Source organism: Coptis chinensis, chromosome 4 (genome assembly GCF_015680905.1).
Source record: "Coptis chinensis isolate HL-2020 chromosome 4, ASM1568090v1, whole genome shotgun sequence".
NCBI lineage: Eukaryota > Viridiplantae > Streptophyta > Magnoliopsida > Ranunculales > Ranunculaceae > Coptis > Coptis chinensis.
Genome location: NC_141459.1, coordinates 83,722,265 through 83,750,031, shown reverse-complemented (window position 1 = coordinate 83,750,031; position 27,767 = coordinate 83,722,265). Strand labels below are relative to the sequence as shown.

At 39.7% G+C, this 27,767-nt stretch overlaps 1 protein-coding gene and 1 long non-coding RNA gene across 19 annotated transcripts; both read right to left on the bottom strand.

Moving 5' to 3' along the window:
* Nucleotides 1–1,729: 1,729 nt before the first annotated feature.
* On the bottom strand, nt 1,730–27,767 carry LOC147505207 (Small nuclear RNA activating complex (SNAPc), subunit SNAP43 protein). 18 transcript variants are annotated; one of them, XM_086557799.1, is made up of 11 exons: nt 27,627–27,730; nt 24,233–24,311; nt 24,060–24,137; nt 23,492–23,544; nt 21,284–21,362; nt 21,064–21,190; nt 19,814–19,927; nt 18,796–18,994; nt 18,651–18,696; nt 17,867–17,942; nt 1,730–2,240 (listed from the first exon to the last, which is right to left on the bottom strand). In XM_086557799.1, the coding sequence occupies exons 5-11, from the start codon at nt 21,338–21,340 to the stop codon at nt 1,978–1,980; spliced, it is 882 nt and encodes a 293-aa protein (XP_086413925.1). In that variant the 5' UTR covers nt 21,341–21,362; nt 23,492–23,544; nt 24,060–24,137; nt 24,233–24,311; nt 27,627–27,730; the 3' UTR covers nt 1,730–1,977. The 18 variants fall into 18 exon arrangements, with proteins under 18 accessions (XP_086413925.1, XP_086413930.1, XP_086413928.1 ...); XM_086557804.1 differs by having other exon boundaries at nt 21,284–21,357; XM_086557802.1 differs by having other exon boundaries at nt 24,060–24,134.
* LOC147505208 (uncharacterized) lies at nt 16,197–16,623 on the bottom strand. Its single transcript, XR_015193250.1, has 2 exons — nt 16,489–16,623; nt 16,197–16,293 (listed from the first exon to the last, which is right to left on the bottom strand). It is a non-coding gene; the product is annotated as an uncharacterized LOC147505208 (long non-coding RNA).

Sequence of the window (27,767 nt, the reverse complement as noted above, 5' to 3'; positions counted from 1 at the left end):
CTTGAGAAATGAGTCAATGGCCTTGGTTGCTTGAAAATTATCTGATTAATTAGAGCAGCTCGAATCCAACGTTATTTCTGTATGGGTCTTGTGCTCCAATGCAAAGGTAAATCAGAAAATGTTTCTCAAGTTTTAAAGTTGGCTCCCAACTTAACACCTAACACACACGGAGATTGTTATATGAACTCCACCACTAAAGTAGATTTATATAGAGATGAATTAAGGGGTACATTTTTTGTGGAGATTTTTCTCCTAATGGAGAACACCCCTATAAAAATCGGCACAATTGAACAACTTTATCTTTATCAAAAGTTGTTACCAAATTGAAAAAATCTAGGCCGTTGATAAATCCATAACATTCTAAACATATTTTGAAAAGGTTATACATCTTCAAATGAGATGAGATTATTTTTTATGAAGATGATCTCTATTGCGGGAAACATCTCCACCAAAAATCAGGTTCTAACTCATTAGTTTTAGTAACCATTTATTTCATATTTGATATTTTTTTTTGTTACAGTAGAAGATGAATTACACCTACTGAGGTTTGCCAACGATACAGTTCTAGTGGAAACCTCTTTAGAAAATCTGATCCGTCATGAAATGCTCGTCACTCATCAATCGTCAGCTCTCAGCTCTAGAGCCAAAAGCTGAGGAAATTAGTAGGAAGAAGTTGGAGTATATGGCTTGGAGTCTTGTAAAGAATTGAACCAAGATTAATTCTTCTGAGAGCGTATGCTCGGTCCTCACAGCCTTGATTCAAATGGTGCACTTTTTAACATTAGATCTTTGATATGCATCTCGAGAATAATAAATGATTAGGACATTTTCTCACTATTTATTTAAAGGCGAACTTGGAAGAACTTGGGTTCTTACACCCCTGCTATCAGGCCATCCAAACATCAGGACCTAATTGGAGATTTGGAGTTGCAAAATAGAAATTTCGTTGTCTTGGCTCTTGGGAGGTAAATAATGAAAACCAATTATAAGATTATAAGATGAAAAAAGAAAGAAGAAAAAAAATTAAATAAAAGAATATCCAATCTATAGTATGTTTAAAGGGTACCCAAAGGGTAATGGACAATAGCAAAAGAGATTGGCTAATCGCCTAATCAAATGTTTAAAGGACCTGATAAAGGTGACTAAATCCAATTGACTCCAACGAAACGACAGCCATGATAGGTAATATAAACTGGTCGACACCACGTAAAGGATGATTGCATTACGACTCTTTCACTTGATGAAGATGGTTCTCAAATAACCTCTTAGACCCAAAGCACACAAACGAAAAAGTTGGCGTTTAGTAGCTGTAAGCGAACCGATAGAACAATTCCTTCAATCGTTTTCCAAATTTATAACAATATCAACACATGAACCCAATGTATAATTTCAGAACATTCCTTCATTTTATGTTCCTAGAAAAAGTAATGCGGCCCACTATATATACTATATTTAAACACACAACTAATTATGGTTAACAACAATAAACAAATTTAATTGGAAAGTAAAAAAATGCCCATTTATAGAGTTGGAGCGAGCAGTTAAGTTCGAAGGCACACTGGAATCGTCGCAACAATTCAGAATCAGAAGGGAAGAGTTTGTGTTGAAGGCGTTGGAACTAAATTTTTTTAAGATGTTTCGTTCAAAAAGATAACTGTCCAATACCAAAAATATCCTCATTTTTTTTTAAGTAACTAACTTGATGGCGTGGAACTGTGGAAGGCTGAGAAACCAGGAAAAGTCTGTGTCTTTATAGAGAGAAATAGATGCTATACAAAAGAATACAAGTCGTTTTTCTGTTTTTCAATGGTGCATTTCAGATCGCTTTCAGATAGCATTTGATACAGATTTGATGTATAGAAAATATTTACAAATAGGAGCTGTACGAAAAGAACGTTTTCTGGAATCTGGACTACCAAAACCAACAGTAGCGATTCTGAGTTTACGTGTACGCCCTATTCTGACCAAGTCAAGAGACTAAGAGAGTAGGAGTTCAAGCTCCTTGCCAAAGTCATCAACTTCTTCTACATCTTCATTGAGGCGCGGATCCAATCCATTGGGCTGATAGCACACAACCTCATTTCCATTTTCAGTTGGTCCTTGTTTACTCCCACTATGCTGATGGAAGACATCCTTTTGAGTGTTCCAATCCTCAACTATCTTCTCCATTACATCTCCAAACGTTTTCTTATTTTCGGCTATGTGCTTGATGTTCTGGATGTCCACAATCTTACCAGCCTCTTCACAGAAGAACCCATTCAAGAAAAAGAGATGGAAGTGTTAGTTGTAACAAAGGCAGCAAATATTACGACTAGATATGATAAGTAGGAGAAAATGTGCAGAAGCCAAAAATAAGAGAATGGACCCACTCCACTCTTTCGCCGATTGATATAATGAGATGGTCTTGCAATCCATGACAAGTAAATTATTTTACGCACCATTCAAAATTTGATAAATATGCACTATGCAAACAAATCAGGTTAGAGATTCTGGTGCAAATGGGAATTCAAGCTCAAACGCGGGTCTGATGGTTCCACTGAACGCCATAACGCTCATCTAGGTCTTCATTACGATGAGACGTTTAGCCTACTTGTCAAGGCTACAACCTCACCCGAAGTAGTTAGTATTGCCCCCCTTTTCACACTATCCATTCAGCAACTAGAAGTTGAGAATACTTTTCTTCGCGAGTATCCTCAGCTAATTTTTCAGGACCCAAACACCATGGTTTGTAGACCCATAACGTCCCAATCATGTTTCAAGTTTGCACAAGGCTATATATTTCCTCAAACATGTGTCGTGCTTGGTTTTAGATTAAATAATATGGACATTTCATATTTTAAAAAAATCCGTGTCGTGCTTGGTTTTAGATTAAATAATATGGACATTTCATATTTTAAAAAAATCCGTGTCACTTTCATAGTTACAACTCCATGGTATGGCACTTTCATAGTTGATTATTTTTTAGGCACTTTGTAAAGTCTTGAACCCAAGAAATAGTTGTGCAACTAAAGAATCGTAATAGTTTTAACAAATTTCTTCTTTACTTTCGTTTCCTCCTCCAAGACGCTTTCTACTCCATGCCTCCATGCCGCCACAACTATTTAGGAAGCAAAGCTACACCCATGGCAAAGCAAGTAGTTACACACTTACACCCAAGACCCCCTTCTTCCTTACCCACACGCCCACACCCTATCCCAATTAACCCAATGGATTTATCTATTTTCCTCAATACTCCTCAAAACAAACCTTCTAAAAACCATTTCAAGCCAAATGATATTGACACTGGCACATGTAGTATCTAGGGCTGTCCATGAAAACTGGAAAACCAAACTGCACCGGTCTGAGCTGGCCCATTTTTTCGTTTCCAATAGATCAGTTCGGGTTTGGTTTACGATTCTTGATTATTGATTATGGAAACCGATTCAAAACCGAACCGAATCAGATATTTATGTATACATATGAAATTATGAATATATTAACAAGACTTGTTATAAACAATTGGATCTTGGAATGTAATTACGACCATTGGATCTTAAAAGGCTTAAACAACAAACCCTAAAACTAACTCCTAAATCTCAATCTCACAACTCTCCTGCCGCCATGTGCTCTTTGTTCTCCCATTTTTCCCTCTCTCATTATCCTTTCTCCAAACAATAACTTACCAACCACTTCTCTAAACTAAAGAAAATGATACTCTCTGATGTATCTTGTTAGCGGAAACTTCAACAATAGATGAACATCAATAAGATTTAATAAATCAAACACCTAAAACTAGGGTTTAAACCTTCAAACATGAAAAAAGAAATAATATTCAATAATAATCCTCTAACAATGAAGGCTTATGCCTTTATATAATAATCCATGTTCCTAATTCTAATCAGAAACTAAAATAGAAACCTAGATCTAAAACAAATAGGAAACTCTTCTAACTTAATAAGACTACTAATAATATAATTAGAACTATCTAATATTGTCCCATGCTCATGCATCTACTCCCCCATTTGAAAGAAACTCATTCTCGAGTTTGGAGTCATGAAAATCCATCAACGCATAAAAGCTCTTCATAGTCGTATACGCCACCCTCCCTGGGTTGCAGAAAATTCGACTTCGAATTTTACCTAAATAACTGCTCACAAGAAGAATAATGCACAAAAATGTTGCCAGCACTTGATTCCATAAATGATGTATGGGTTGTAACTCGCGTAATATGCAATTCAATGCTTTGTTGCGGACACCAAAATCTTCCTCGAAGTTGGAAAGGAAGGGATCTACAAACTCACTTGGTACCTGCTTCACTTGTCCAAATATAATGTCTTGTATACTTGCTTTAGGAGGCCAGTGTCCTTCATCCTTGACTGTGAGATTAATACTAGCATGTCTCAAAACACTAAAATTCGAGTAAGTTGTACCAATAACGATTGGCAATTTATCCTCTTTCCTGTGGTTCTAATCTGAATCGTCTTCCTCTATCAATTCAGCAATGCGAATATGAGATGCTGCCGTATCATGCACCTTAATACATAACATATTACTGCAATTGGTAGCATTGAGGGGCCCAATTGATTGCAAAGAAGAGAATTGTTGGTTAACCAAATTGTTGTGTGGCAGCAATAACTTTCGACTTTGATGCTGCGGATGGCTTGGATATTGGCCTTGTTGTGGTATGACAACACTTGGGATGCTGGTGGCACAATTTTTCAACTGTTCTGAACTTTTCTTGTGGCAGACAACTTGTGCATCAGACCCACAATTAGATATTCTTAGTGGCGGTTGTCGGGGCAAAACGTTAACCCGACACTCCCGATGTGATGGTGCTTCCGAAGGCTCGAAAGATATGGGGGATTGGGATTTTTGAGGAAGAGAGAGTGCACCAACGTTCTGGTTGCCTACGTACCCAGTGAAGAATCCGGGATCAAGTCTCTTAAAACGTAGTTCTGGAGGATGCAGAAGCCTCCATATATATAGCAATCTCCTGCCTTGGCGGCCAAGAAAGTGATTCTCGGAGATTGCATTCTTTCATGAATCCTATCATGACTCTATCTAAAATAGGATCATTCTCTAAGATTCCATTATATCCTTGTGCAAGATCTTATCGGATTGCATTAGGATCTTATCAGGTGACTGGATCAGAATGATCCGGACGGATTGGGTCCACGAACTCGGGCCACCCGGATGGGCCCTAAACCCGTTGTGAACTCTAACGGATTAGAGGACCGGATTATCCAAAGTGTTTGCCCCCAAACTGGTCCGCCGCTGGTCTTACACCCGGTTTATAGTCCGAGTATACTTTGGACCGGAAATATGACGTAGGGTACACACATTGCCCCCTCTTCAACAAATGATCAAAACGAAGATGAAGATGATGTGTTGAATAATTAAAGTACCGAAAAAACCAAAATGAAGTAAGAAAGAACGTGTAATGGAGATAGGCCAGAAAGTTTGAAAAGCATAAACACTTGAGTGGGTAAAACGAGTGGCCAATTAAATGATATGACCATGGAAGAGGCTAACCTGGTCGAAAAAAGACTAAAATTGGCTAGAAAACCGGTTGATCCGGCAAGCACACTGATGAACCAGGAAGAAAAAATGATGACCCGACCTGAAAATGTAGGAAATTCATCAGACCCAGATCTAAGTAGGCCTGAACCGGCCTGGCAACTGTTGGAATCGGCCTGTATACCGACTGAATCGGCTGGGAAGTGCTGGACCCAGGAGGAAAACCGCCTGGACAAGTTGGAAAACGCCTGAACCGGCTGGAAAAATGTCAAAACCGGATGGAAACCACCTGAACCGGTTGGAAAAATACCTGAACCGGCTGGAAAAATGTCAAAACCGGACATAAACCACCTGAACCGGTTGGAAAAATGCCTGAACCGGCCGGTGCCGGTGGTAGAGGGTCAAGAGTTGAAGTGGACTGAACCGGTTCAAGAGTTGAACCGGTTCAAGAGTTTTAGGGTTTAGGGTTTAAGGTTTAGGATTTTTTTTTTTTTTTTCGAATGGGCCTTTGTTGAATACACGGGAGGCTATTCGAAAAATGAATTTCGGATGTCTTGAAGGACTGGGCTTGTGGCTGATCTATTATTTGATAGTCAAGCCTTAAACTATATATGCTCTATGTGGCAAATCTAGCCGACATGGCTGACTTCGTAAATGCGTCAACTAAGATGCCCCCACTTGTGTTACACGGCCCCGTATAGAAATATGGAAACCAAATCAGAAAAAATAGAATCTGAATCTTTGGAATTGAGACAACATCTCCAACCGAATCGACACTAATCCGTAAGATTCTTTTCATAGAACCTGCGAAAGTGGACGTAACGTGGATAGAATATGTGTAATATCTAACCATCTTTATAAAATATTATACGGTGGTCTACCGTTGTCGCGACGATAACAATGCCACTAAGTCACTTGACGAACAAGCGTAGTTACATTGCAAAGATTCTCCCATAGACGATCCTTGAGGAGACCAACAGACAACCCAGAAGTGCCTCAATAGTTGGGTTTAAATCAGAGTGTAGCTTAGACTCCGCCACCAAGGGTATACGCTTGATGTACTCTAAACAATCGCACCCAGACCAAAAGCGATACATTATCGTTCTTGGATTTTCATTGTCGAACCATGATGTCAGGCGTAGGCACACTACACCACGCAAGCCGAAACTGAAGTGTAGGATTGCCTTTGCCACCCGGGTTTAATAAATTTCAAACTAAATGACCCGTTTGAAATTAAAACACAACATAAATGGAAAAGAATTTTATTGATGAAAAATGGAAAGAAAGTACAATGTATGTGAAATTTATTGGTGGAACTAATGATAAGTAAATTACTTGTGAAATAAACATAAAATGGTACGCGTTCCATGGTTTGGTTAGGACATCGCCAGCCAAGTTCTTGAGAAAATAAGAACCTTTGGATGCGAGCCTTTCAATGATAAAAGGCCCCTCCCAGTTCTCACCGAGTTTCCCGCTGTTGGGTTCTTCATTGCTCCTTTGCCTTGTACGTAAAACCCAATCGCCTGGTTTGAATGCTCGTGCGCGTAACTTCTTGTCATAACTGCGCTTCATAGAATCCTGGTAAGTCATGAGATTCTGCAGGGCTTCATCTCTAAGGTCCGCCACCATGGCTCTGTCGCGAGCCAAGATGTCAGCATTGACCTCTGTGGAGATGGTTTGTGAGCGCACTGTTGGGGCGATCATTTCAGTTGGGAGTACTGCTTCCATTCCATATGCTAATGAAAAGGGAGACATTCATGTTGAACGACGGGGGGTTGTCCTATAAGCCCAAAGCACCCCTAGTAACTGTTTAACCCAGTTTCCTTTAGCTGATTCAAGCCTTTTCTTCAACATGTCCAAAATAACCCGGTTCGTTGCTTCCGCCTGTCCATTTCCCTGGGGATAATAGGGTGCGGAGAAGTTATGCCGTATCTTCAGGGATTTGCAGAAGATGTGGATCTCAGCAGAATCAAACTGGCGGCCGTTGTCCGATACCATTTCAGCTGGGACACCGAATCGGCACACAATATCGCGCCAGATGAACCGTTTGACGTCTGAAGACTGAATCTGACTCAAGGATACAGCTTCAACCCACTTAGTGAAGTAATCAGTTGCGACCAAGAGAAACCTCACATTACCTAGGGCCTTAGGTAAAGGACCCACAATGTCGAGTCCCCACTTAGCAAATGGCCAAGGGCTAAGTATAGGATGAAGCTCATCCGCAGGAAGCTTAACGATCCGAGCATGTTTCTGGCATGGTACACATATTTGGACAAACCGTTTGGCATCTTTTTGCATATATGGCCACCAATATCCTTGGGTGAGAGCTTTGTAAGCGAGGCTCCGACCACCAGAATGATTACTACAAATGCCTTCATGAATTTCTTTTAAAATCTGTTGTCCCTATTGAGGGAGTAAAGGCAGGAGGAGTGGGGCTGAACCCATGGGTTTTCGTAAAGGCGGGACCCCCTCCAGGGGTAGGTAACAACACAAATTGCCATGCATCCCGTTTGACTTTGTCGGATAAAGTCTGTCTAAGGGGAGTTCTCGGTTAAGTAAGAATTCAACCATATTCTAACGCCAATCGGAAGTAGAAGTTCCATTGACTCAATGTTGGAAAACCGATCATCCGGTATTTCGGGAGCATTGTCGGCCAAGATCCGGGTCGGAATCGATTCGCGAGTCTTCCTCTGTCATAACCTCGTTTTCGCCAATCGCAGAATCGGTATTCACCGTGGGGAGATTTCAAACATCCTCCTCATGGGCGTGAGGAGAAACCCGAGTGGGATGCTCTTGGTGCTTGTCCCGCTTTTTTTGCGCGTAGTGGATCGCGTGATAAATCTGCGTGAATGCCGCCGCGACTGCGGCGTAGGCGCCGACCATATATCGGCGATGGGAGGTCAATGCTAGGCGAGAATCGGACCTCTACCCGATATTGCGAGGTTCAATTGAATCAGGCTGGCGAAAGGTAGGCCAATGCATCAGCGTGCCGAACATCATTCCTTCGCCTTTGCGAAATTGAGATGCACTCAAATTTTGCAGCGAGATCGTGTATCACATCTAAATAAGCCGCCATTCGCTCATCTCGTGCTTGATATGACCCTCCAAACTGACAAGCAACTAGCTTAGAATCCGTTACCATATTGATTTCATTTGCCCCCATTTCGAGCGCCACTCTCATTCCAAATATTGCTGCCTCATATTCGGCTTCATTGTTGGAAGCAGGAAAACAAAGTCGGATGGACCATTTCGATTCGCTACCGTTTGGATTCGACTATCACACAAACCGATCCGGACCCTTCCTATTACTTGAACCATCTCAGATATACCTGACCTGCCGCCTCGGTGAAATTCTCTTCAATGGAGTCGGGTTGGTGGTTGGGAAAAATTTAACCGATTGTTCCTCCTCGAATAACTTCGGGTGAAACCATGATATCTTCTACCGGAAATCTGCCATCAAAGAAGCTAATGCATGACTTTTTTCTGCAGTGCGAGGCTCATACAAGATGTGGTAAGCACTTAGGTAGTTAGACCAATCAGCAAGGCGGCCAGACTCTTCGGCTCGTCCGAAAGTGCCTTCGGGCGGAATATTCTCAGATACACTTTCACCACACGCCCCCGAAAATAAGGCTTAAATCTGCGTGCTGCATGCACAAGGGCAAGCGCGATTCTCTCAATTTTAGAATACCTACTCTCTGATCCAGTCAACATTTTGCTAATGAAGTAGATTGGGTGCTCCTCCGGATTTTCCACAAACAATACCGCTACTTTATCGCGATCTCGGTCGCCAAATAAATTCCAATGTCTTGGCGGTTTTGGACGGACTAACGGGAGGGGGTGATACCAAGTATGCTTTAATTTCTTTAAAAGCCCTATCACAGTCCTCGTTCCAAACGGAAGCACCTTTCAACGTTTGAAAAAATGGCCCGCATCGATCCGAATACTTTGATATAAATCTATTCAGTGGTCGCTAAACGACCCGAGGCAATTGAATTTCTTTTTTATTCGAGGGTGGGGGCATTTCGAGAATGACCCGAATCTGTTCAGGGTTTGCCTCAATACCCCGTCGAGTCATCAAAAATCCTAAGAACTTTCCAGATGCTAACCCAAAAGAACACTTCGAAGGGTTCAACTTCAATTTATATCTTACGAGCCTATCAAATACCTCTTGTAAATGCTGAAGGTGGTCGGGTGTTTCTTTGGATTTGACCACCATGTCATCGATGTAAACTTCCATGATACGCCCAATCAGATCGGCAAACATTGTATTCATCATCCTCTAATAGGTGCTTTGCATGATTTTTCGGACCAAATGACATGACTCTAAAGCAATACAGGCCATGGTCCGTTACGAACGCCGTGTGCTCCTGGTCCTCCTCAAGCAGAGGTATCTGGTTATAACCAGAGAAAGCGTCCATGAACGACAGACGCTCAAAACCCGAGGTCGCATCGACTAGATCTGAGATGCGAGGTAATGGGTATGGATGACCGGGCAAGCTTTGTTTAGGTTGGTGAAGTCAATGCAAACCCCGAGCTTCCCATTTTTCTTTGGAACCGCTGACGATATTGGATACCCAAGTCGGGTATTCGACGGGCTTAATGAACCCCGCTCCAAGCGGTTTACCAATCTCATCATAGACCTTTAGTTTTCGCGGGGAGCCATCCGCCTTGGTCTTTGTCGAACCGGTTTGAATCTCGGTCAATATCGAAGCTTTGCGGGTGCGACATCCGTGGTCGACTCGGGCATTTGGTTGATATCGGGCAAATATTTCTTGATAATCCCATAACAGGTGAATTAGAGCCTTTTTTCGGTTGGGGGTAAGCCGGTGATGAAAGTAGTTTCGTGGCTCTCGCCCCTATCGAACTTCCCAATTGATCGATCGAGGGACCCTTTTTCGAGCATCGGGCTTCGTTACTGATAAGCCCAACGTTTCAGAATTGCTATTTGGCATGATCAACACGGAGAATCGTGTTGGACGGACTTGATTTCCTTGTATCTTCTAGTGCCAAATCATGACACCGATGTGACATCATCGGTCATCGCGGATCTTACATACTCCCGTAGCGTGGGGAATTTCAACGCTGGTGGAAGGTGGATACAATAGCGATTTGCATGGATCCAATCCCTACCAAAAATTGCATTGTAACAAGAACCACAATCTATCAAAAGGAAATTTATCGACAGATTGATGCCCAATCGTGATGATGGGAGATGAACCTTTCCAATGGCATGGGTCGGTTCGCCGTTGAATCAATGATTGGGTTACGGTTTTCTATGATCAAGTCCTCCAAAGTTTCATTCGAGTAAATACGGTGAATAACACGCTTAGCCGAAGCTTCGTGTCGATAAAAATCTTACGCACCCTAAAGATTCCTATCCATGCAAGAATGACAACAAATGGCTATCATTGTGAGGGTAATACACTCCCTTTTCGTCATTCTCATTGAACTTCAACTCGTGACCTTCATAGGTTTCGTATTGATACCTTGGTCAAAATTGAAACTGATTGACCGGTAATGATCTTGTATATGACGAAATTTCAAAGCGTGTTTCTATATCTTACCGACGACGCGTGAGAAGCTATCGACACGCGTGGCATATATCGATAACGTTGTGTTGACCAAGTTGATATGGGTCGACCGAGGTTTGTTTTTGAACAAACTCAAAGAAGATGTCCCTCGTCAACGAGGCGTTGAACTTCTTTCTTCAAAGCTCTGCAGTGATCTGTTTCATGCCCAATATCATCGTGATATTTGCATTTTCGATTTTTATCCCGCCACTGTAGGATCTTACGGTAGCGCCGAGCCGGCGATAACATTTTTTAGTTCTGATTTTTTCATACAGGTCTGCAAGGCCAAGAGTTAAAGGGGTGAATACCTTTTCCTCTATATTCGGGGCCTTCGTATTATTCTGAGTACTCCTCTTGTTACCTTGACTGACAATCTTATCCTTTGTGGAGTCCTTGGAAGCGAGATCTGCGCCATCCTTTCTCTGTCGAGACTTTTGATCATCTTCCACTCGAACGTACCCTTCCACTCGGGCAAATAAATCAGAAAGGGTGGTAGGCGGCTTTCGAGTGAGAGAGTTGTAAAGTCCATCTCTGTCGAAATGCAACGCTTGATGGAATGATTGTATTGCGAAAAGCATCACTCACATCTTGAACCCGGTGAAGCTTCTGAACCGTCGTACCAAACTCTTAATTGTTTTGCCTTTCTCCATGGCGAGATTGAAGCGATTGTGCTTTCGGACTCTTCTTCGTCTTCATGTTTGATCGAAAACGTTCAACGAACATATCGGCCGAGCTTGGTGAATGAATCAATTGAACGCGGAGGCAACTTGTTGAACCATGATAGTCGCGTATCCTTTCAACGTCATTTGGAAAAATACGACACATTAACAACTCATGAAATTCTATAAGGTCATAGCCGCTTGGTAGCTCATGGCGTGCTTTCGTTCGGACGACCATCCACGCCATCGTAAGTCGGAAGAGGTTTGTTTGAATGCCTCGGGATGAAACCTGATCCGAATGTCATTGACAAAGGGTGAAAATTCGGACCTCGCCGCGACCACTTTCCAAAGAGTGGATCGTCTCGGATGGTTTTTGCACGGTCGCGGCTTGGTTAATCAATTCCTTAACCCTTTGTTCATTCATATTCTCACGGTTGTCCTCATCTTGATTCTCTTCTCTCCGGATCCATTCATCACGGGCTAAGATTCAATGGGGATTCGGTCGTTCCCGGCGTTCGATTCTACCCATATACGCTTTGCCGCTCTGTTAGCGGGTAGCGGACTCTCATTCGATTTGTGTGTTGGGATTCATATCTTGATCGGGACATCCACGGATCTTGGCGTTTCAACCTGGAACTCAATGCATTTCTTTGGAGTTCAGTTATTGTTGTGGATCGGTGTATCGAGGATTTGTGCCCAACCGATCCCGGACATTGTTTGATGCGGAATGAGTGGGGGACGGACACCGATAGGGTGGATAGTCCGGCTTTGGCTTGGATCTCTAGCTTGACCATTATTGTGAATAAGGTTTTGGCCATTATTAGGATCTTATTTGTCGGTTCGGCCCGTTGCCTTTGCCTACGTGCGGACAAAGGGGACTCTACCGATTAGTGCTCTGCGGGGTCTCGGCCGTTTGCCTAGTTGATTTCTCAAATTTTCGTTTTCCATGAACTACTCTTGTCAAAAGAGATTAAATTTGGATCCGATTGGTATTGCAAGTTCGAATGGAGGCGTGGGTTAGCATGTCGGCCTCCCGGCCTTTTATTGACGTCGCTAAAGATAGCATCACCGGTGGGTTCGGTGAGGACCATCCCCGCGTGGATTCTCGGCAGCTCTGGCGTTAGACAAAGATACGGGCATTGCGGAGGACGGGGATTAGATTCCGAGTCCCTAATGGCTCCGAGTGTGTGGAACTACCGGGCGATCACCGTTTCCTCCGTTCTGAGAGAAAGATCTATGACGGCTCGACTGCCCCACCTCCGTAGTGGTGCCTGGAATAGTCTCCATGTTTTGCAAAGTTGCTACATGCCGATTGGCAACTTCTACATCATTCATCGCAGTTTGTTCAGCCATGGTAACAAGGACGACCGAAAGAATAAGGTCGAAAATATCACGCTCGGAAAACCACGTAGTCGTGGGTTCGGTCCCCACAGACGGCGCCAAAGAATGTCGGGGCAAAACGTTAACCCAACACTCCCAATGTGATGGTGCTTCCGAAGGCTCGAAAGATATGGGGGATTGGGATTTTTGAGGAAGAGAGACTGCACCAACGTTCTGGTTGCCTACGTACCCAGTGAAGAATCCGGGATCAAGTCTCTTAAAACGTAGTTCTGGAAGATGCAGAAGCCTCCATATATATAGCAATCTCCTGCCTTGGCGGCCAAGAAAGTGATTCTCGGAGATTGCATTCTTTCATGAATCCTATCATGACTCTATCTAAAATAGGATCATTCTCTAAGATTTCATTCTATCCTTGTGCAAGATTTTATCGGATTGCATTAGGATCTTATCGAGTGATTTGGATCGAATGATCCGGACGGATGGGTCCACGAACTTCGGGCCACCGGATGGGCCCTAAACCCGTTGTGAACTCTAACGGATTAGAGGACCGGATTATCCAAAGTGTTTGCCCCCAAACTGGTCCGCCGCTGGTCTTACACCCGGTTCATAGTCCGAGTATACTTTGGACCGGAAATATGACGTAGGGTACACACAGCGGTCAATCAATTAATTTACATTCATTAAAGCCCAACCCATAAGAATTTGTGCTTTGACGTCCTTGGGCTTGCTGGTTATAAGCCCAAGTGTGAAAACCAAATTGAGCATGAACATGTCTTCTTGGTGGAGAAAAGCTGGATGATGAAACCAAAGGATCAAATTTAGGAGCTAATTGACGAGGTTGTCGGCAATTTCCATGTACTAACATAGGCAGGGAATCAATGTACTCATCATGTGGTGCTCCATTGGTAGCAGGAGGCTGATGGCAATCATGATTGGTTTGGTGACCCTGGGCTCTATGAACAGGCTCATATTGAGGGGTTGGAGTACCTTGGGCCTGTTTTTTATGGGCCCATTTAGAGAAATTAGGTAGACTACAAAGGGTTTGAAGAGGGAAATTCGATCGTCTTCTTCCTTCATCACAAACCTGCGGTAAAAGTCGAGCAACCCAATTTTTATGGTGTGCAATCTGCGCACGAATTCCAAAGTCGAGTCCAAGATCATCTCCTCCTCCATCTTTAATCGCAAGTCTTCTTTGATTAAGTTGTTGATTTGGATCAACAACTTGATTTGGAAAAAGAAAGGAAAGCTCCAAAATTTTGACCGGAGGGTTGTTGGAAAGGTCAGGTCTGATTACTTGTTGGTGCACGTCCATGGGGGGTTGGATTGCGTGTTTTTGAAAGATTGGAGATTAAGTGGGGGAGACAGTTGATGGGTTTAAGTGGGGGTAGTTTCGGCAGGGGTTGTGGGTCACACATCATTGCGGTAATGCGATGGTGGTGCAATTGATATTGATCTTTGGAGGCAACAAGTAAAGAAAAGGCAGCTGGAAGGTACGGTGACGAGTTTTGTCGAGAAAGAGTGAAGTTGTCTACATCATAGTTTCAACAATGGATACATCAAATTGGTATCAAATTCTTTAAGATTTTGGGTTTTTCACAATAGCAAATCACAAAAAGAGCAAGGAGAAACCACTACTTTGCTGACTCATGCTACTCGCATTGAAGAAGCACTAGACGAAATTCTATTGAAAGTGTCAACCCCGCATCATCAGCAGCATATTCCCATCCTTCTCAAATCCGAGCGAAACTATAATGTAGACAACCTCATTTCTTCACGACAAAGCTCGTCACCGTACCTTCCAGCTGCCTTTTCTTTACCTTTACCTGTTGCCTCCAAAGATCAATATCAATTGCACCACCATCGCATTGCCGCACAGATGTGTGAGAAGGAGAAACCACTACTTTGCTGACTCATGCTACCCGCATTGAAGAAGCACTAGACGAAATTCTATTGAAAGTGTCAACCCCGCATCATCAGCAGCATATTCCCATCCTTCTCAAATCCGAGCGAAACTATAATGTAGACAACCTCATTTCTTCGCGACAAAACTCGTCACCGTACCTTCCAGCTGCCTTTTCTTTACCTTTACCTGTTGCCTCCAAAGATCAATATCAATTGCACCACCATCGCATTGCCGCACAGATGTGTGACTCACAACCCCTGCCAAAGCTACCCCCACTTAAACCTACCGACGGTCTCCCCCACCTAATCTCCAACCTTTCTGGCCAGATCAGAAAAGCACGAAATCCAACCCCCCATGGACGTGTTTCTAGAGGTGCACCAACAAGTAATCAGACCCGACCTCTCCAGCAACCCTCCGGTCAAAATTCTGGAGCTTTCCTTCCTTTTCCAAATCAAGTTGCTGATCCAAATCAAAAACTTAATCAAAGAAGACTTGCAATTAGAGATGGAGGAGGAGATGGTTTTTGGACTCAACTTTGGAACTCGTGCGCAGATTGGACACCATAAAAATCGGGTTGCTTGACTTTTACCGCAGGTTTGTGATGAAGGAAGCAGATGATCAAATTCCCCTCTTCAAACCCTTCGTAGTCCACCTGATTTCTCTAAATGGGCCCATAAAAAACAAACCCAAAGTACCCCAACCCCTCAATATGATCCTGTTCATAGAACCCGGGGTCACCAAACCAATAGGCCTAGTCGTGATCGCCATCAGCCTGCTGCTACCAATGGAGCACCACATGATGATTACATTGATTCCCCGCCTATGTTAGTACGTGGAAATCGCCGACAACCTCGTCAATTAGCTCCTAATTTTTTATCCTTCGGATTCATCATCCAGCCTTTCTCCACCAAGAAGACATGTTCGTGCTCAATTTGGTTTTCACACTTGGGCTTATAACCAGCAAGCCCAAGGACGTCAAAGCACAAATTTTTTTGGGCTGGGCTTTAATGAATGTAAATTAATTGATGGACCGCCACTAAGAATGTCTAATTGTGGGCCTGATGCACAAGTTGTCTACCACAAGAAAAGTCCATAAAAATTGAAAATTTGTGCCACCAGCATCCCCGAAGTGTTGGCATACCACAACAAGGCCAATATCCAAGCCATCCGCAACATCAAAGTCGAAAGCTACTGCTGCCACACAACAATTTGGTCCACCAACAATTCTTTTCTTTGCAATCAATTGGGCCACTCAATGCTACCAATTGCAGTAATATGTTATGTATTAAGGTGCATGATCCGGCAGCATCTCAGATTCGCATTGCTGAATTGATAGAAGAAGACAATTCAGATTAGAACCATAGGAAAGAGGGCAAATTGCCAATCGTTCTTGGTACAACTTACTCGAATTTTGGTGTTTTGAAACATGCTAGTATTAATCTCACAGTTAAGGATGAAAGACACAGGCCTCCTAAAGCAAGTATACAGGACATTATATTTGGACAAGTGAAGCAGGTACCGAGTGATTTTGTAGATCCCTTCCTTTCCAACTTCGAGGAAGATTTTGGTGTCCGCAACAAAGCATTGAAGTGCATATTACGCGAGTTACAGCCCATACATCATTTATGGAATCAAGTGCTGGCAACGTTTTGGTGCATTGTTCTTCTTGTGAGCAGTTATTTTGGTAAAATTCAAGGTCGAATTTTCTACAACCTAATACCAATTTGATGTATCTTGTTGGTGGAAGCTTCAACAATGGATGAACATCAATAAGATTTAATACATCAAACACTTAAAACTAGGGTTTAAACCTTCAAACATGAAGAAAGAAATAATATTCAATAATAATCCTCTAACAATGAAGGCCTAGATGCCCTTATATAATAATCAATGGTCCTAATTCTATTTAGAAACTAAAATAGAAACCTTACTAATTAACCTAGATCTAAAACAAATACGAAACTCTTCTAACTTAAATAAGACTACTAATAATATAATTAAAACTATCTAATATTGTTCCATGTTCATGCATCTCTCTCTCTCTAAGCTAGATTTACACGTTCAAACACTATTGCAAACTTGGTTTTGCTACTTCTTTGGTTTTCTAGTTCTTTGTTCTCTTTTGATCCAATTCCTTTCTTTCATTTTTGTTGGCTTCCCATTTAATGTGTGAAATATATGATTAGATCAAGGGTTTTGATATTTTTACTTGTAGACAATTGATAAAAATTCAACTTTGGAGAAGTTTCCTTGTCTCCTTGATCAACCTGTTTATTCAATGACAACTGAACTTTTCAAATCAAATGTCCAAACCGACAAGCCACACCGGACTGAAGAGAAAAAACGATTCGGCTGTGATCCAGTTTTTAAGCCGGTAATATGTATGTTTGTTGTATCAGACACGGATACAGAGATAAATATCCTACACAGATTTTCTTTTTCTAAAAAAAATGGTGTCAATCTTACATAAATTTCAATTTGCTCTAATGCTCTATTACTCGTTTAGGTATTAGAAAAAGAAAATGTGAATAATTTGATATGTGGTTTAGAATATATTTAAGTGAAGCTATATTACATGGACCCACCATATTTAAAATTAATCCGTGTCAGATATATAACCACCCATGTGTCCGTGTCGGACACATTTTATGTGATATACATCAGGTTTTGATATTTAGCCGTGTCAGAGACTTTGTATCCATGTTGGGTACGGACACACGTGTTCGTGCAAATGTATCCTAGAAGTAAAGTGACTCTCCCCCTTCAAAAAGTAACAAGTGAACAATAATTGCTGACCCAAAAGCATAGAAGCTCAGTAAGACTGTCAAATCAGATAGCTTTCCAATTTTATTGTTGAGTAGTTGATAAACCAGGAAATCAAAAAACAATAAAGTTACCGTTGATGGCCTGTTCCTTCACAGTTGCATATTCTGTTGACATTTTCTTTACCAAATTCAGGTCAAGTTCCAAACCCTGACAATTCATGAATTCAAGAAAATAGTTAATGTATTTTATAAATTGAACACTTGCAGATAACATTCCAAATCTCCTACTTTTAACAGATCAGGTATCAGCTTTCCTCTTATTGTGGTATTCTTGGAGCATCTTTCACAATCCCTGAGAGATGGTTCACTAATAGACCGATGGATAAGTAATTCGACTCATTCACATGGAATCCATATTATGCAAGGAGATATTGCTTTTGCTAATTCGAATGGAAGGGTGATATCAAATCAGTCTATTTTCGGCGTCATATACATAGTTAGTGCATTCGTTACCAAATAAAAAGTGTTTGCGTCTGTACATATTATCTGGTGTGCATGAAATGTGGTGGGAAGCTTCTATACTACTACAAAGTGAAAGGTTATAAGAAACAATAAATTTTTTTAAAAAAAAAATTAAAAAGAGTTAACATAAGATTTTATTAAACTACTTGGAACAATCTGATTAATTTCTTATCACCAATAGTTGGACAATCTACTTATTGTCGTCCTTAGGAAATAGAGATATACTCCTTCATGCATAAACATTAGTGATTGCACAGGTTGGACGTGTGGTTTAAGACCCATGACAGCTATGTCAATTTTATGTAGCCTACAGTTTGTAAATGTCTAGTCAACTTTGTACCACTTAAAAGAACTTAAATTCATCTTCTTCCTCGATGTATGCAATATGACTTACCAAGTCCATGTGTAGATAGCGTTCAACTGGAGTATTTGCCAATAACCTGCTTAATCATAGAGCAAACAAGAATAGCAGAATTTAGGTGACGTGAGTGACATATATAAATCAGCGATGAAAATAAATCGTTATGTCAGGAGATTACTTGTCATATGCAACTTGCATGCGTGCATTCTGAAGATTCATAATTTCACTGACCCTTTCAGCTACAGAATTGTCATTTATCTCAACCGATCCAAATAGAATCATATTTCTGTCAAGCATCTTTTTGACTAAAGCAGGTACAACACTTATATTCTCTTCTTTTGCCTCAATGACAAGGTTTTTGAGTCTCTTCAACTCTCCTTTTGGGAGAAAAAAGGAAGTCAGAAAGAATAAATATACTGAAAATAGTAGGCTACCTTTTATTTTTATTAAGGATAATTTCTATTAAGAAAAGGTGCAAAAGAATCGGTTAAAATAAAGAATCATTAAAACTAGAGGCACTACTGTAAGCTACCATCATGTGAAATAAATCATATAGATGAAGGGTGCAAGTCCATTTTTTTAAAGAAGTCATCAAGACATGAATTAAGTCATCTTAGGTATCCATCTAGGTGATATACTTTCATTTCATTTTCTTTCTTGTACACGAAAAAACAAAAAAACAAACAAAGAAAAAGCGACATAAAGAAAATATCTAACACTCCTAACTGGTTCGAAGTCCCAAAAGCCATCAAGTCAAAACATGCATAATGGACTTCCATCAGTTCCATGTGATGACAAAAGCCTACAATACAGGTCAGTAACTGTAGATGACAAATCATTATATACCTTAGATAAGGTCAACAAGTACATATCGAGGCACCAAATGACTCCATCCTAAACATTCTAGGTAAGGTGCAATGCAAGAGAACGTCGGAATCTGACTTCTACTACCCACTGCAATCCAGATTTACAAAATTAGAACGTGACATTGGAGGATCTTGGAAGCCCAGATCCTTCAGATACATTAAAAAATAACTAGCAGTATCTGATTCAGTAAGCAACAGCGATCAACTTGTACACATAGTTATTTATATTAGAATGCTTCAGATACGTTAAAAAATAACTAGCAGTATCAGATTCATTAAGCAACACCATGTACACAAAGTTATTTATTTAAGCAAGTAGCTATAGCATACCAAGTGACAAGTAAATCTTGAAAGCAGGCCTGAATGGCTGAGTCTCATAAAGGCAATAAAGGCAATAGAGGCCACCCAATCTTTGTGACAAAGAGGTTGTAGAAAGCATGTAACCTGCATATAAATTTATCCTTGACATTGTCAAACAATACAAGGGGTATAAGGAAATTAGCACCGTTAAACTCTTAAAAAATGCACACCTTAGAAAAAGATCAAACAAACTAAACAACTCTAAGATTAAACCCCGTGCTAATGTTGTACAAAGAACACAAGATATAGAAAACACTGAAGACAGTTAGATGACTAAAATGAGGAAAGAGGATTGTTTGGGAACTTCAGAAAAAACGCTAATAGGACAGAGATGAATGGGCAATTAGTATTAAAGAAGAAGAAAGGGACGCAGATGAAATTTAAAATAAATTCCGTTTAAAGTTTATTGATCCAATTTTATTACAATGACATGGAAACATGTGTCCGGATACCAGAAATTTGAGATATATCATATACAATATGTGCATGTGTGGCGTTCGACATGGATCCGTGGACACGTATCAGACACGGATTATTTATTTAAATATCGTGTGCCTGTGTAACAAGGTTCCAAAATGTCCTTCATAAATTTACTAATTCCTTTTGTTTTATTTGTGTGGTAATGATGGTATATATTAACAAGGAATAAAAGAGTCATGCCGAACAACTTAACCAATTTTCCCTATGCTGAGATTTTCGGAAAGAATAACTCTCAAGTGTTTGCCAAAAGTTATGAACTAGTGATTGAGTTGCATCACAATAACACAACGGATCTCACACTTCAGTACTAGTCCTGTGGTAATAAGTGCATCATAGCAATGATTTTCATTAAGATGCCTCACAGAATTGTGTCTTTTTGATAAACTTAATGAAAGAGAATGAATTGAATAAAAGCAATATCCATTTCATATCTCTTCCCAAATCTGCCATACTTTCTCAGTTTCTCCATACCTATCTTCTTCTTCTTTTCTTGTTCACCCTCTTTTTTCTCCAGTAAGACTGTTTCCAATAAAAAATATTTTTTCCCTTGACGAGATGTATACTTCTATTGGGACAGAGATCAATCGTATCCTTCAAATATACGTAGGTATACAAATCACATACTTCAAATCTCATTTAGACGTGCTTATTGTTCTTTTCATTTTCATTTGTTTAGTTGTAGTTATTGCAGAAATAAGTTAGCTAGGGAAGAGAGTGGATTTTGTTCAGTGAGGACATACGGATTGAATGTGCAAAAAGTGACTGCATAAAGAAAGCCAAATTGGTAGTAGGTCTAGCTTCATAGATGAAAGTGAACTTTCGCGACAGCCATATCCTCTTCATATCATCCAATGTTGTTGAATTACACTGTGGATCACCATTAATGTATGAGAACATAAATAGAAAGAAGCCAAAGGATGTGGATGATGAATAAAGAGAACCTAAACTAAAGATATGTACCTCAGCAAACTCATTCATGAGCTCATCAATGTCAGTCTTGAATTGTGTGAGATCCATTTCAACACCAACTCTCTCTGAACTAGTCACAAACAAGAATAAAAAATTCTTAGATCTCCATATAGGTCCAGTAGGGCTGCAAGACACTACCAAGATAATTTTTTGTGCTTGTTGAATAACTCAAACAAAAAAAAGGTTGAAATCATGGATTACAACCCCATCAAAACACAAACAAGTAAACAACCTCATCCAAGACGAACCTTGTTCACCCCAAACAGAACCATGGGCTTTAAAAGATATAACAACTGCCCTTGCCCCTGCTCCCCTCCCACAAAAAAACAACAACAACCACCACCCTACATGTGAAGTAATAACCAATCATACAAAAACGTTCGGGGGTACAGAACAGTCTTACAACACATTTAATTAAAGTCATATTTACATCCTATATTTCCTATGCCACGTATTTCCATTAGAAAACATCCTCGAACACCAACAAGAAGCTACCATGCTGTAACGCTGCCAGATCCAACACACATCCCGAGGACATGGAGATGTATCTCGAGACATTACGTCATCCTAATTTTATAAAATTTCGACAGAGTTTCCTTTGAAATATCGACATTTCAAATATCTAAACCCTGTCATAACCTGAAAATCAAAATAATATAATCCTCATATATCAACCCTTCCAAGCTACATATCTAACTTAACTTTATACAAGACTGTTTGAGTGATTTATACATATACATTAAGTATTTACAACAAAATAAGCTGGATCCTCTCTCATCAAGCATAGTGAAAACCACCCAAGTCACCATAACCATCATCAGCACTAGTAGTAGTAATTGTCTCCTCCATAACGGTTTCATCTAAAAGGTATTAATATAGGAATGAGCAAACAACGATGCCCAGTAGAAATGTATATAGCCAATAAATAATCTACTTATAGCAAAACCATTTAAAACATGCAGGGTTTCCATCATAATAATCAAAATATCGTGACTATATAATAAATCACTAACTAACATAAATCATATCAACATGCTTCTTTAATACTCAAAATAGATTTTTCACAATCATCATACAACTATTGCGGCCGCTGCATCTTATTAGAATGGTGAGGATACGACTGGTACTCAACCCCAGTCCCAGGCAATATCTTGGTTCAGTAATTCCCAGTATGAACCATGCACCGTTATTTTTCTAATTTTACCGGCAGGAAGCTGAAGTACCGTTAGTTGTGATCTTACACACAAAACCCAGAGCTTTTAGGGCTCAGGTGAGCCCTATGACCACGACCACCATACGGGCTGTCACATAATTACGGTAGTCAACCGTTCGACGACTGCAGACTGCTCAGGATCCTGACACATGTCCAGGAGTGGACTAAACTCTCACTCATCGCAACTAAAACCTCCTCGAGATAACGTGTAATCTCACACAAGCTAATCACCATACAACATGGCACGTACAAAGATGGCTATCTAGAAAAGTTAACTGAGATTCCCGGAATACAACTATCAATATATCCCTCTAGAAATGGCCCACCACCTGTAAAAGTGAACAAGGTAATTGTATTTCTAGAAAAAACTGCCATCTCCAGAATTTGACACCAATTCCTTCGTTGTAGGAATTCAACCGTTCTTTTCTAAATTTCCTCGTGATATATATAATCTAATAAATAATTATTGCCGGTCTTTTCAAAATAATATAAATATATATAGTTTTCTTTTGAAAATGTTGAATCATGTATGTGTGAGTTCCAGATTTCCAACTAATCAAAAACCACAACAACCTATGACTCCCAATCGCACCCAGTCATAGTAAATAACATAAAACAAATCCAAATCAATTTAACAATCCAGGAACCTCACACATAGCTGAGACACAACCGAGTATCCCATACCCACATTTCAAACATCCATCTCCCTTTTTCCCTACTGAAAACGAGAGACGAGAACCCCTTTTCAAGACGAGTTTTTCCCTTTTAAGAAAATAAAATTAATCCCAATAACCCGAATTTCACAAAACTCCTTTTCCACGCAAAAGCCATCCATATATTTAGTTTATATCAAATTAAAAATAAAATGCGAAACATGAGTATCACATATTCATGCATGGTTCGATAATCAAACTATCTTTTATCAATTTAACAAATAAATCATGTATGAAAATAAGCAGGCTATATATTGGTATGTAAGTTCCTACCTTAGCACGCTTCATTTCCTTAATCTCAACAAGCAAATAATTTTATCCAACTCCTATAAAATCATATAAGCATAACCGTAAATCTATTAGAACCCGAAGAAAACTAACTAATATTTCTTTTCAACTTAAGTCGAAAGAAATAATTAATCGTTGATTATATTAACTACTAATGTAATTACTAACGTACTACCCTTCTAGTTACCAAAAGTTTTGTTCTAGACTGCTATAGGCCACCACAAGCTGCTACAGGACACTGACAGACTGCTGCCAGGCCACTGCAGGCCTCCCTAGGCTATCTAACAGGCCATTTTCAGTTCTTACATATATTTTATCAGTAGCTTAAACAATTCAAATGCTTCATATACAATTTCCTCCTATCCAAACACCAATTCCATTTGCAATAAACTCCCAATCCAAGTCCAAATTTCAACACTCTCCAAACCATAATAACTTCATCAATGAATGGGTGTGAATTTACTCTAATACATATAAACTTAGAATCATTGCTTTTATAATTCCAAGGTATATGAAACAAAGTATAGAACTAGAGAATATAAAAGTTTCTTACCAAATCAGTAAGAATTTCTTCCTTTAGCTTTCTTCTCAACTGATTTCATTAAGCCATTACCTCTCCAAATAGCTACTGCTGAAATATAAAACCACCCCATTCAAATATCTTCAGTACATCAAATCCATTGAAATGAGTTTAAACTAGCTATTTGGGAAGAAGACTAGACTCACCTCTAAACTAATTAAATGGAAGTCGACGGAACTCAATCTCGCCTTGTCGCGAGAATAAAAGAAACCCCGATAGCCATACCTAAGTCATGTTTTGAAATTTCACACTTAACTTTAGTGTTTACAAGAGATGGGTTGTAGAAAATCTTAAAGTGGATAGATGGGTAAGTGAACTAGAATGGGATAAAAGAAATTTCTCTCTCGGTGTTATTTAAGCGTAAAAAAAATAGCTATCTTGTTATTCTTTTTAGTTTCTATTAAGTACGGTGACTAAGCATTATTTTGCCTTTACATGTTAAGTTAATTAAAGCCCAAGCCCACAATATTTAAACTAGGCCTAAAGTCATAATTAAACTTCTACCCACTAATTAATTTGACTTAACGCCGTAATTATTTTTCTGCCCATCAACCTTAATTTAATTTCCTACATCCTATCCCACCGCATGCTATAATGATAACCAACTCATGCATGTAAATCGTGCAAGCTTCGAATGCAGAAAAGCCGCTAAACGACATTTTTGTCTAATTTTTGCATATGAGTTGCTTACCTGACGTGGCTTATGAGTCGGAGTTAAGTTTCATTAAGTTATGTAAGTTTGAAATGTAAACCCGACCGACCAAATACGTAAATGTCACTAGGTTTGATATGTAATTTACGAAAATACCCTTAACGAGAATTCGAGACTTTACACATGCCGAGCTCAAAACCTTTGAATATTAAAATTCTGCTCCAATCTTTACCAAACCACAGACATAAACCTCATGTGAACTAAACACAACACACAACACTCCCACCAAGGCGGGTCGGGGGGGGGGGAGGGGGGGGGGCTGATAAAACTTCAACAAATGTTGTAATAAAGAAACAACTAAAAATAAAACATTCAGCCAAAGAACCCTAATCTCATAAGTTTCAAATCATAAAAACAACTTTCCTGCAATGAATTTTTTTTGTGGGACTAAAAAGTGAGACATAATAACTTATATCTGTATATAACAAATAATTTGTAAATTTCCCTACCGTGTATTAGGCATCATAGGTTTCCTTTTGGGACGTTTTATTTTTATTTTTCATTTTTTTATTTCTGTCTATTTTAATGGCCATGTCAGACCAAGGAATAAAAGTCCCGCTACATAAGTTTTGGGATTTCAGAGATTAAAGTGGTAAGGTTAATATACATAAGGATATTAGCCTCCTTATTGAGTAGTTCATATCTTTATTGAGAAGAACAGTACTCTTACTTAGTTATTCTTTTCATTGATAAAATTGAGTGTTAATTAATTCTTTTTTAAATAAACTAATAATATTAAAAAAGAACGGCCCAAAAAGGAAACCTATGATGCCTAATACATCAAAACATCAAATGGAGTCATCTCCTTAATGATGAAGGGGTACAAAGTTGAAAATGATACTACCAAACATGAAAGCCTCAGTGACCTTGCTTTTAGAGTTTGTTTTGTAACTCATTCTGGCCCTGTTTAGAAAATCTCATCCTTTTAAATAGTGTACATGTACAATTTGAGGAATAGTGTATCACTCCTTGGTCTGTGAATATGGATGTTAGGTTCTCCATTTGATTTTTCCCATTAAGGTCGTGCACATTGATTTTTTTATGTTTTAGCTCAATATAATCCTTCTAGGAAACATCATATGATATGAATATAACTAAGTTAGATTGACACGGATAGGTGTGTCCATATCCGACACAAATACAAAGTGTCTGACGTGGCGAAATATCAAAAATTGAGGTACATCACACATAATGTGTCTTGTTATGTGTCCAACACGGACACGTGTATACGTATCCGACATGGATTATATTTGAAATATGACGTTTCCATGTTACATAGGAATATTATACTCCTTTTGCATAACTGAAAGCCATCTAGCAGTAACCACATATGGCATGCGGTGGTGGGCTTCCTTCATGCCTCTTTTTCTCAGAAGTCAGCATTGTTCTACCCATTACTTTGAGCAATATCTATTACCAAACTGGATTAGGGTCTGAATTTAGGCATTTCACAATGAAGACACCAATAATACTTGATTTTAACTCAGTAATGATTAATACCCATCTTCAACCTACGCTCCTTTCAAATACCCATGGATTTACGGATTTATGACTCAAAAAAAAGAAACATTCATGTAAGTTTGAATTTATCCCTTGAATCTGTGACTCAATCAGTGATGTATAGGTATACAAAGAAAATAATGCAGATAAATCTCGTTCGAGCTTTTCCTAGGAGTATTGCATGGGTTACTTCAGTGTCGTAGCGCCAGGGAGAGATAAAGGAGAGTATGGCTTAATTAGTTTCGGCCTTCTCTCACACTACTTATATAAGAAAATAGTTTGTTTACAATATGGAAAACCGAAAACCTCAACAGAGAACTCTAACACTCGTGACTCACCTATCTAATGACTCATGCCGAACTCTAACACTCATCAAACAAAGATACTCACTTCCACATGATTGACTTGACACATTCCTCTTTCGTTAATCAAAACTATAGGAGCAATATGGAGTAGACGCAGAAAAAAGAAACAGAACGAACTGTGGGATACTGACAACAAAAAGCAGCACTCTAACTATGAAAATCTAAATCACAAATACAAACGCTAAATTCCAATAAACCAGAGCTGAGGAGGATGGAGAGAGAAAACCATTACCCAATTTTATCTTTAACACTTGCTGGAGTGGAATGTATATGGAGGAAGATAGAGTGATAAATCGCCCAAAGCCAAGAGAAACCGAGAATTATACTTCCCCCCCCCTAATTAGCACTAGTGCATGTTTGTCTTCTATTTCACAGCTTACCCGATTTTATTTATGTCGTGGGCCGTGGGCTTAACACTAGTATACTGCATTGCAGTGGGGGCGTGAGCAGAGACGGGTGGAGAATACCACTCCCAAGTCCCCAGACACCCTTCGAGAAATCCAGTTGCCATCTGGGAAGGGTGGGGCTCTCTTCTCCAAAACATTTTTAAAAGAATTCTAAGAACATCTCATCTAAAAAAACTACATTATACGTCAAGAAAATTTCAAAGTATAGCATGCCTAGAAAGTTGAGTGAAGGAACTAAGGCAGACTAGTGCCTTTTCCCACCAGAAAAGGATAAAAACAGAGAACTCCCGCTGATGCTATTTACAAGGTGGTCTGCGATCATAATGTGGATTATCAGTATATATTCCTTCAAATCAGGACTACTTGTTCATCAAATTGATGAGAAAGTCCCATACCATTTTCTAAAACTATAAAAAAAAAAAAACATCAAATAATATCACTAAAATAATAAAACCCCATCACTTATACTTCAATTCAAAGAACCCCAACTTATTATTAAATTAATCCATTAATCAATACAGTGAATTTAAGAGTTTGTAAGAGGAATAAAACTTACACAAAATCTGCCTTCTTCTTCTTCCTTTGCGTTCTCTAGATGAATTTGGAGAGATTAGTTTCTCCTCAACAAATAAGTGCCTGGGCCAAGAAATTTTTACGAGAGATGACAAAACTAAAGATGGGTTCTTTTGGGTAAAAT

Excerpts from the sequence above, each read along its gene's own strand:
- LOC147505207 (XM_086557794.1), bottom strand. The coding sequence starts at position 21,340 with ATGGATCTCACACAATTCAAGACTGACATTGATGAGCTCATGAATGAG. Across the intron at positions 18,995-19,813 it reads CAAGATTTACTTGTCACTTG|GAGAGTTGAAGAGACTCAAA; the intron begins GTATGCTATAGC and ends TTCTCCCAAAAG. Across the intron at positions 17,943-18,650 it reads GCTATCTACACATGGACTTG|GGTTTGGAACTTGACCTGAA; the intron begins GTAAGTCATATT and ends ATGAATTGTCAG.